The following is a 10,970-nucleotide window of genomic DNA, read 5'->3' as shown; positions in this document are numbered from 1 at the left end:
CATGAGCAATTTAGACTAAAGATAGAAGAAATTCTTGTACTCATAACACCATGTGCTAAGACTGGTCACTGGTAACCTGATGAAATCAAAAGCAAGATGGTATTGTCCATGTTGGGGCAAGCAAAAGAACTCAATAATACAATGTTGGGAGGAATGTGGGGGTGTGACCTTCAAATGTCAGAGAATGATTTGTTTACACTTCAATACTTAATCACACACACATACACATACTTGGACATGTAAAATTGAGGCTGTCTTCTTCCTCCCAACCCCATGCTCCCAATAATAAGACTTAGACTCAAAATATATTTACAAACACCTTGGCCATATAGCTAGACTCTTCTCTGACTAGGTCATAACTAAAATAACCCAATTATTTTAACCTACACTTTGCCACATGGCTAGTTATCTGTGCTCAGGTACATGTGTCCATTTCATCACACCTTCTCAGGCAAATCTTCCGGCACCTTGCTCTATCTCAGAATCCTTTCTGCCTCCTGGATGCTCCACCTTCTATTTCCTGCCTAAGCCATAGGCCATAGGTTTTTAAATTGAGAGGTGATGCATCCATACAATACACAAGATATTTTCTCAACATGCACATGAGAAATTAGAGATCAAGCACAAAGATGGAAGTATATTTGCAACACAGAGAATAAACAAAATAATTATCTGAACATATAAAATTAAAAGGAAAATAAAGAGAGAAACAATTGAATCAAAATGATTATTGTAACTACTAGACTGTTTCCAGAGAGTGGATTGCTAATGAAGCCATGCAAATGCAAAGGTACTCAAGCTCCGCAGTAATCAGAGATGCAAAACTAAAGCCTAATGAATACCAGAAATACAAAGATTAAAAATGCAAACATCCTTGGTGGGAAAAGTGAAAAAAAGCAGCCATAGTTTTCTCCATGAAGCAGGAATTGGTGCAGCTTTGGAAGATACTGTTTATTACTCTAGAGATCCCACATGCACAAAGCCTGCACAAGGTCCTTTCCAACTCAACACACATATATGAATAGACATATTCTAAAGGTTTAAAATTTATCTCTGTGTGTCCATGTATGTGTACACATAAGTGTATCAAGATACCAGAAGTCACACCAAATCTTCTGTAGCTGGAGTTACAGGTAGCTGTAAGCTGCCCAAAGTGGGTACTGGAAATTGAACTCCAGTCCTCTGGAAGAGCAAGTGCTTTCAACTGCTGACCCACCTCTCAAGTGCTGACATATTTCAGAACATTCAAAACAGTATTGTTAACGAGAGCTAAAATATGAACAAGTATCCATCAAAAGTACATAGGATAAAGAATGTACATTTATATGTCAATGTACATTTCTGTATTGTAATATTGTCTAACAATGGAAGAAACTTCAAATACTTGACATCAATATTGAATAGCTCCCATAACATAAGGAGATAAGCAAATCACAGAAAAATATAAGCATTAAATCTATTTAACATAAAACAAGACAAATTGAACAGTAATGTACTTTGGAAATGCAACCGAGTAATGGAGTAATGGAGTAATGGAGGTCATTACAGGGTTTACTACCAGGGAAAAGCTGGTAAGGCAATGCTCAGGGCAGTCTTTTTTTTTTTTTTTTTTTGGCTCAATAACATCCTGTTTCTCAATTGGGTGATAAAATCACAGGTACTCTCCCCTCCATTGTTAGAACTTGCTCTATAGTTAATATGTTAAAGTAACTTTAACATGGACTTTAACTAAACAATCTTTTCGGTTCTTTTTGCCTTTGCAGATCTATAGCTAGGCTCCTCTTTTACTGAGAGTTCAGTCTGGACAACAGGCATTGAGATTTGCGTAGTGGTGAACTAGACAGGAAATCCTGAAAGGAAATAGGAGCACACTAACAGAATCACAAACCAAGTGACTAATAAGAGGACCATAATGGTGATTCCAGATGGCATCTGCGATTTTACTTGATAGATCCTGGGTTTCAGCCCTATTTTTGCCTTTGTCTTGGGCGATAATTCCCTATTTCTTATATTGCTTTTGTGAACTGCATCATAAGATTCAAACTCAAGGAAGATTACCAATTATAGAATAGTTTGGAAAACTGGAAGCCACAGGTTGTTGACACACTTTTCATGGTGCCATCACCGCTTTGGAAACCAGGGTTCTCAGCTCTGAACTGAGGGCCATAACACAGCTGTTCCCTTTCAAGGATTTGCACTCACAGCTTGACATCACAGAAGAGCCGCCCCACCCCACCCGCCGAAGCCCCGCCCACCACAATCTGGTCCCCGCCCTCTGCTTCTTGCTCTGGAGTGCCCCGCCTCGGCGTGGCTCTTCCGGCCCCGCCCCTCCATGCTGCCATGACAACGAGTCCGCGCCCCGAGCTCAGCTGCTGTTCGGGCGGGACCCAGGCTGGACCGCGGGCCCCGGCCTGGGGGCCACAGCTGCCACCTCCGCCGCCACCTCATCTCCTCCCCGTCCCCGTCCCGCCCCGCGTCTTCCCGCCGTAGTCGGGCCGGAGGCCGGGGTCCCTCCCCGCCGCCCCACCCTGCGCGGATGCCGAAGGTGAAGGCGCTGCAATGCGCCCTGGCGCTGGAGATCCGCTCTGTGAGTACCGGCCCTATCCCGCCTCAGCCTCCAAGTCCGCCGCCCGCCCCCGGCCCTGGGACCTCTAGAAATCTCCAGTGCCTTCCCACTCCAGCCTCGCGGGGCCCTCACCCCAACTTCCAGTTGGGGTGCTTTCGGGTCTTTTCCACACCACTTCTGAGTTCCGCTCCCTGGGCAGTAGTTCCCTTTGAATTCCTCTTTACTCCTCTTCTGGTGACCGACTCCTGAACTCTTGCTCCAGTTCAGGCTTTCAGATCCTTCCCAAGCTTCCAGTTAGAGTAGGAAAGCCGTTTCAGTCATGGTGGAGTCTCTAACTCCAAAAACAATTTGCTTGTGACGTCATTGCACAAAGTTTTCTTAGTTTCTCCTCTCAGAACAAACCCAACTCCTCAGAAGCCACTTCAGCTCTTCCCTCCAGTACCCAAACACTCCTGACTTTGCATCCTTCCAATTCTCCCAAGAAAGACCTGGTCAGCTCTTCCGGACAGCTGCTACTCAGTTACTCTCAACATTCTTGGAAGAGGACTCTGTCCAGCCTCCTTCAGTAAATCTAACTGAGGTGGGGAGCCCCACCTGCCCTCCAGTGAGAGGCTGAGGTCTTTCCAGGCGTTGAGAAGCCCCCACTCCTTTGATAACTACAGAGTCTCCTTCTGAGATTTTGGAAGTCCTTCAACGTCATTCCCAAGAGACCCCTCTTCTCCCCTTAGAGGAGAACTCAGCATTCTAGGAGAACCTCTTCAGTTTCTTAGTCCACGCCTTTATCCTTGATGTGCTCTCATTAAGGCTTAGCCTACTTGTTAACATCACAGCATAAGTAGGGATAACAGTACACGTTCCCTGTCATTTTCTGGGCCTGCCCCAAGGGCCTTCTGTCATTGTTTTTCCTGTTGGCCTCCACACTGAGCCTTTCTCAGCACTTGCCCACACTTGCAGCACTCACTTCTCTCTGGCCTTCCGCTCCTCTCCTTGAGGCCACACAGCACCCGCATTGAACTTAAACCCTCATAGAAGACACAGAATTCTTTCCGGTCTTTTGTTCAGTCTTAAGGAGAAGCTTGGGTGGGGGCAGAGTGCTGCAGGGGTGGAGGGCTAGCAAGGGTCAGGGACTCAAACTTCAGTTCAAGACGCAGGGATTTTTATTCAGAAACTATACTGTCCCTAGCCGTCTGTGTTTGCATCACAAGTTGACTTTCTAGGAATGTTTTTTTGCAAAGTAAGATTAGTTTATCAGAATAATGCATAATGATTTCTAAATATGCTAAACTCAGAGCAGTGAGTAAAACAACGAACTCCAGTCTGTAACTTTGTTATTGGCTGCTGCTTCCTCTCTTTGTAACCAATGGTTTAGCAGCTTGACAGACTGCAGTTGCCTAGCAGGCTGGCTGCCCTTGTTGCCAATCCTTCCCTAAGAGGAAGTACTCTGTTGTGATTGTAGCCCGAGGAGTCAGAGACATTTTATTTCACTATGTGGCTTTCTTAGTATACGGAAAATGGGTAGCTGTATCGCCAAAGTATCCTGGTGCAGAGCTATTCCTACTTTTATAAACATTTGAGTTACAATATTTTATAGTTCCTCAAAACTTCCAAGACAGTCCATTTCATCTCTTTAACTATTCTTTGTGCTCTATTTTCTACCAGCAAGAGCCTTTTAAATGCTTCTTATGTTCAGAAAGAACAAAAAGGACCACTGATAACCACACAGGTTAAACAAGATTAATTTGGTTTTAGTTGAAGAGAGAAGTCATAGGACCACAAATATTTTAAATATCTTTTCAGTTGTAATTTTAAGTTTAGATGTTTTATACATTTACATTGTATAAAGGTCAAAACTGTGATATGAGAAGCTCTATGTTAAACCAGTTTTTCACCTTTACTCATAACTATAGGTAACCATTGCCACTGTTGGGGTGTAAACAAACACACACACACTTATTCACGGCTCTAGGTAACCATTGTCATTATATAAACAGATACACTCTTAAACATAACATATATATTTGTTTTCTTGCACATTAGGCAGTATATTGCAAAAAATAAACAACACTTTATTTAATATATCCTGGAGATCACTCTGCATCTGTGAAGAGTACTGTCTTGCTTTCTCCCTGGCTGTTTAAATTTGAAATCACAATCATACAGAGTAATTGGAAGAATACTTTAATGAATAACTCTTGTTTATGACCTGTGTACATTAATTTGATTTGTCTGTGTATATGTACATGTGTATTTGCAAAATACATTGTATTAAAAATTTGAAAGTAAATTTCTGACACCATGATACTCCTAAATATTTCAACATGCATACTCTATGAGAGTATTGTACATAACCACAATTCCATGATTAACATTGGAGTAATTAATGGTAGTATCTTTTTTTTTTTTTTTTTTTCTTGGTTTTTCAAGAGAGGGTTTCTCTGTATAGCCCTGGCTGTCCTGGAACTCACTCTGTAGACCAAGCTGGCCTCAAACTCAGAAATCCGCCTGCCTCTGCCTCCCAAGTGCTGGGATTAAAGGCGTGCGCCACCACTGCCTGGCAGTAGTTTCTTAATATTGTATACATATTTACATTTTCCGAGTTATCACAAAATTTTTATAGTTAACTTTTCAAGCCAAGATCCAAAATTTACTACTTGATTGTTAGTCTAATAGTTCATTTTATTATAGAAAATTCTTCATCTCTATTATTTTTTTTCTCCCAGGGGATTTTGGTAAGTTCACATATTCATGTCATCATTACCCAGATCAATATTTAGAAATGTATATCAATCACTCTATGAAGTTCTCCATGTCCCTCATTGGAAAGAAACTGATGTTCTGATTTTTCAACTCAAGATTATTTTGTGAGCACTGGAACTTCATATTGGAGAGATACTGTAATATTTTATGTCAGGTGTCTTTTGCTGATCATGACTTTGTGATTCACTAATGTTGCATGTTTCAGTGGGTTGTTTCTCTAAATCGTGGAGTATTATTTTCATATATATATATATGACAACATTCTCTTGTTTTAAAATGGCAAATAAAAACTCATATGTTCACAGTGTATGAAGTGGTTGTATTTCCATATCTTTTTGCTATGACCTGACAGAAGCAATTTAAAGAGAAGTCTATTAGGTGCTTTTGTGATATGTGATAAAATACCATGCTCAAAAACAATGTAAGGGTCACAGAGTTTATCTTAGGTTATGGCTTGACAGGGATGGAGTCTTTCATGGTGGCCAAGGCATGGCTACAGTCAAGGATAGCTTGGTGGGAGGAGCAGGAAAATGGCCGATCACATTTTCATTTACAAACATGAAGCAGAGAGAGAAGAGGAAATGGGATGAGCCTGTAACCCCTTGATGTCTGCTCCAGTGATGTACTTCTGGCAAGGTTTCATCTCACGGTTCCACCACCCATCCACTCCTAGGCATTGCCACAATTGGAGGCCAAATATTTAAACACATGAGGTTATAAGGAATGTTATTCTTTCAAACCACCCCAAAAGGTTTGTTTTGGCTCACAGTATCAGGGATATATAAGTCCACCCTGGTGAGTAAGGCAGGGAAGTAGAGGTGGGTTTGCCCATGATACAAGAACTTTCCTTGAGGGCATTTCACATCTTAGCAGATCAAGAAGCAGACAGAAGATGAGAAGCAGTGTCAGACTATAACCTACATCTAATAACCTACATCTGCTTACCAAAACTTGTCTCCAAAAACAACATCGCCAAATGGAAGCCAAGTGTTGAGACACATGAGCAAGTGAGGGAAATTCCTTATTTAAGCCATAACAATTATGTTTTGATATATGTATACTCTATGAAGTGATTAGGTCAAGCAGTTTAACACATCTATCACCTTACATAATTTTGTAATGAGAACATTTAAGATTTTTTTTGTTAGGAAGTTTCAAGTTTACAATACATATTTATTAATTATAATTATCATGATGTGTGCTATATCCCCAGAACGTAATTACCCTGTCTGAAACTTGGTTCCTTTTAACCAATGTCTCTGTATTCGCTTTCGTCACCCCCACATTTCTGGCAGTTAACCAATATTGCTATATTCCCCTCCATCACTCCCAGGTCCCTGACAGCCAGCATTGTGCTTTGTGTTTCTGTGAGTTGATTTTTTTAAAAGATTTTATTTATAAATAAGATCACACAGTGTTGGTCTTTCTATGCCTGGTTTATTACAGTTAGTATAATTCCCTCCAGATTCATGCGTATTTTGCAAAGACTAGGTTTTCCTTCATTTTAATCATGTCTCAAATTGGTTGAATTTAAAAACAATGTTTATCCAGTGATGGACACTTAGGTAGATTCCCTGTCTTGTTGACTGGGAATTATGCTACAGTGAATATGGGTGTGCAAATTTGTCTTCCATATACAGATTTTATTCCTTTGGGGTATTTATCTGGAAGTAGGGATGTATGGTAGTTATAGTTTAGTTATTTGAGGATTCTTCATGCTGTTTTTATTATGGCAGTGTTTTTACATTCCCACCAGCAGCACTGAAGGACTCCTGTTTATCCATATTCTGATCCATAAAAAATATCTTTTCTATTCTGACTCATGTAAAGTAGTATTCTGTTATTTGCACTTTCCTTTGCCACATTTTAAAATTAGGGATTTTTTTATTTGCTGCTGAGTTCTTTTATTCCTTATATATGTTGCTGTTAACTCTTTATTAAATATATGGTTTATACATATTTTTCCATTCCATTAGTTGTCTCTTACTTTGTTTTATTGCTTCCCTTGATATGAACGAACATTCTGAGTTGATCCTGTCCTCTTACTGGTTATTTATTGTATCCGGTTTGAGATTGTCATGGGTAATGCTATGAAGAGAGATTCTTATCAAACTCCCTTGCCCCTCTCTTCTGCTCATGTCTATTGTTTGCTTCAGCCTGTCACTTAGGGGTGACCTGAAGGGAGTGACATGTAGTACTGTGGTTAAGACTGGAGCAAAACACAGAAGACAGGAAAGGACTATCTCACACAGCATTCTGTGTTGTCCAACAAAGCCACATGACTTGTGAGAAAATATATTGCTAGGAGAAAAGTGTGACTTTCTAAGGAACTTATTTCAGGAATGCCATGATATGCCAAGTCACACGTTTTAAAAGACTACCTAAAGACTGATATCCTCTAAGGTCTTTACATTTTTATTATTGGACACTTATCTTTGACTGGAAAGGGGTTCTTTTGCAGTTTCAATTTTGTGCTTTTTATTCAAATGCTCACATTTTCTTAATAAGAAGGAAGAAAATAATGCAGAGCTTAAATATCCAGGTGACTATGGAAAGTGGAGAACTTTTTTACTGCTAGCTTTGGTAAATTTTATGTATTCTGACTTTTAATTTCTATATTTACATCACCTCATTCCCTAACTCAAGCTAATGACAGCTTACAGCAAACAGTGCTGGGTCTTTCCAGGCCCCACCCATCTAGACACTTCATACTTGTAATCCTTACCCAATCATGTTAGCTGTCATGTTACTATTACAAACTTTTAATTATAAAATATTTGAGACTAACAGAAAAAATGTAAGTAGAGGACAATATGATTCCCCTCATTTAACAACAGAAAAAAATATAAATGACTGATACTATGACCTCCCCCATTTAACAATTTATGCATTTTAGGTTTGCCTCGTTTAAATAAATCACATGTCATATATGTAGTTCAGGCCTCCTTGCTTCCTTTGGTCCTATTTTTCTCCCTCTGCTTGTGAGTCAAGGTAACAAATACCCACAGATTCTGAATACAGGTACAAACATACCTTCCAGCTTAGCTTTGACCAAGCATTTATATGTAGAAATGTTTTTGTTATGTGATTTATTTCTTTTTCTCTTTTGCTAGGATACTTTGTTTATTTGTTACAGGTATAGGTTAGTTGTAAAATGCATGCTTTAAGGAGAAATTTTTGACACGTTTAGTTTTGTTTATTTAATTGCTATTTATTATTATTATTATTATTTGTTGTTGTTGTTATTGTTGTGTTTAACTGAGGATCATGAGCATCCTAGGGACATGCTCAGTCAGTGCCTTTGGATAGTTTAGAAGGGCGGGCCTGGAAGTCCTCACTAGCAAGTGGATTTAGAACAGGAAGTTTAAGTCTTTTTTTCTTTCTCTTTTTCTTTTCTTTCTTTCTTTTTCTTTCTTTTTTTTTTTTTTTCGAAACAGGGTTTCTCCTAGCCCTGGCTGTCCTGGAACTACCTCTGTAGACCAGGCTGGCCTCGAACTCAGAAATCCGCCTGCCTCTGCCTCCCAAGTGCTGGGATTAAAGGCGTGTGCCAGCACTGCTGGGCCCGGAACTTTAAGTCTTATATCATTCATATTAGTTTCCAAGGACTGCTGTGAAAAAGTATACGTTAAAATAGTTTATTTCCTCCTCAAGTAGATGTGATCCCATCGGGTGGCTCCAGATGTGTTTTGGACTATAGCTGTGTAACCGGAGTCTCTGATCTAGCAGCTTACTTTTCTATGACTGGCCTGCCCCAAGGAGTGAATATAAAGCTTTACTATTTTTCCTTGTTAAACATATTTTGAATACAAAACGTCTGTTGGTGACAGAGAATGTACTTTTCAATGATCTCTTAGGAAACACTTATTTGTTTCTCATTTCCCTTCAGTAATACTAGTTTTTCTAGTTTTGTAAATTGTTTTCTTGCTGCTAAAGAGTGTTGTAGACTTAAAAGTTTAAGGTAACGGATAAGAGTTTCACATATTTATCACGTAGTGTTGATTTTAAAATCAGTTTACTAAACTATAGCATAGCTTCAGAAAGTGTGCAAACCCAAGCATGTAGTCACCCGCAGTGATGGTGGTGGTTACTACGCTTCCCTCCCACACTTCCCCTCCCCTTGTATCACAGCATAGGTGGGGCTTTTGCACTGTCTGTACATTATGAACTCTTCATGTCTAACTTAGGTAAAAGGCCACTTTGTAATCCTGTGAGGTAGTCGTGCATTTGGCTCCCTTATGAGAACTACTGCTTTTGATTTATCCTTCCTGTGGCTGAGGAACATTTTTACTGTTTCCAATGAGAGTTCTCACATTACAATACTGTTGTGACATCCTGTCTGCCTCTTTGTGAAACTTACAGGATTTTAATTTTGAATTCAGCAACATTGCTGATAGATATCTCATTAGTTCTAATGGCTACTCCAGTTTTTATATAGAAGATCATTTTATTTGCAAATTACGACAGTCTTGTTTATGCCTGGCTGATCCTATGTTTAATTTTTCCCTTGTCTTTATGTTATTGCCTAGAATCTTCTCTGTAATGTCATTTTTAGTGGTAGGAATATTTATCTAGACTTTATGAGTTTAAAGTATGATTCTCAAGTTTTACCCATGACAGAAGTGTAGTTTCTCTGCGAGAGCAGTAAGTGCTCTAACCACTGACCCCCATCCCTCCAGCTCAGGGTGTATTTTTTGACATTGGATTCTTCCTCCTTTGATAGATTGTTTTTAGTTTAGTATATACTGCTTTCACTTTTCTTTGCTGGCTTGGACTGGGCAATTTTAAATTTAGTATCATTTGTAGTTTTCCTTGAGAGTTTTAGGTCTTTGAGTTACATAGTTATTCTTATTCTTAAAACAATTTTTTGAAACAGTTTAGACATACAGAACTTTGATAATGAAGGTCATCCACCTGCTCCCAGCTTAAGAAATAAACATTACAGATAAGAGTGCAGTTTTCAGTATTAATCTCCCGAAGACAAAACCTGCTCTCTTCTTTGGGCTAACCACCTAAGTCTTTCACACTCCTCTGCAGTTCTCAGTATTTTTCTCAATTATAATATCTGCCTAAGGCACTTGACTTGTTCTCAAGTGAGACCTGCCTACCTTTTAAAAAATATTGATAGTACCATTTTAAAATTAGTTGGCTTCAAATAGTTTATATTTTTTGTTTTGTTTTCTAATAGTTTATATTCTATTTACATGTTTAATTTCCAAATGCATATAATTTATATGTCTGTGTGTGTCTTATTCACACTGTCCTACTCTTCTTCTAACATACATGCAACCACACATGCATACTTACATGTACACAGTACATGCTGGTCTTAATTTTTGAAGCAGGGTTTCATCATGTAGCTCTTGCAATCTGAACTCACTAGGTAGACCAGGCTAGCCATGAACTCCCAGATTAGCTCTTGTGGATCTGAACTCACTATCTAGACCAGGCTGGCTGTGAGCTCACAGAGATTTTACTGCTTCTGTCTTCCATGAGCTGTGATTAGAGTGGGAAGATCCTTGCACATTTGATATAATTCTCTAAAACACCTAGAAATGAAATAGTTTCAGACAAGAAGGGAAGTGGCATTGAAAAGAAGCAATGCGCTTAAACATATGGGAAAGGTGTTTGGAGGACATCTCAGGAGTTG

The 10,970-nt window shown here is 39.3% G+C and overlaps 1 protein-coding gene across 3 annotated transcripts in view; it reads left to right on the top strand.

Annotated features, from left to right (window-relative positions):
- Positions 1-2,346: 2,346 nt before the first annotated feature.
- Positions 2,347-10,970, top strand: part of Spata6 (spermatogenesis associated 6) — an 84,968-nt gene continuing 76,344 nt past the window's right edge. For 2 of the 3 annotated variants that reach the window (XM_028786738.1, XM_028786746.1), the window contains exon 1: positions 2,482-2,587. In XM_028786738.1, the coding sequence (XP_028642571.1) occupies positions 2,537-2,587 (51 nt within the window). In that variant the 5' untranslated portion in view covers positions 2,482-2,536. Of the gene's footprint in view, positions 2,588-10,970 lie in introns of all 3 variants that reach the window. The other variant, XM_028786729.1, reaches the window with a different exon arrangement.

Source organism: Grammomys surdaster, unplaced genomic scaffold, assembly GCF_004785775.1.
Source record: "Grammomys surdaster isolate TR1022 unplaced genomic scaffold, NIH_TR_1.0 100, whole genome shotgun sequence".
In the NCBI taxonomy this organism is placed as follows: Eukaryota; Metazoa; Chordata; class Mammalia; order Rodentia; family Muridae; genus Grammomys; species Grammomys surdaster.
Note: the sequence above shows the minus strand (reverse complement) of the source record. Positions and strands in the feature narration are given on the sequence as shown.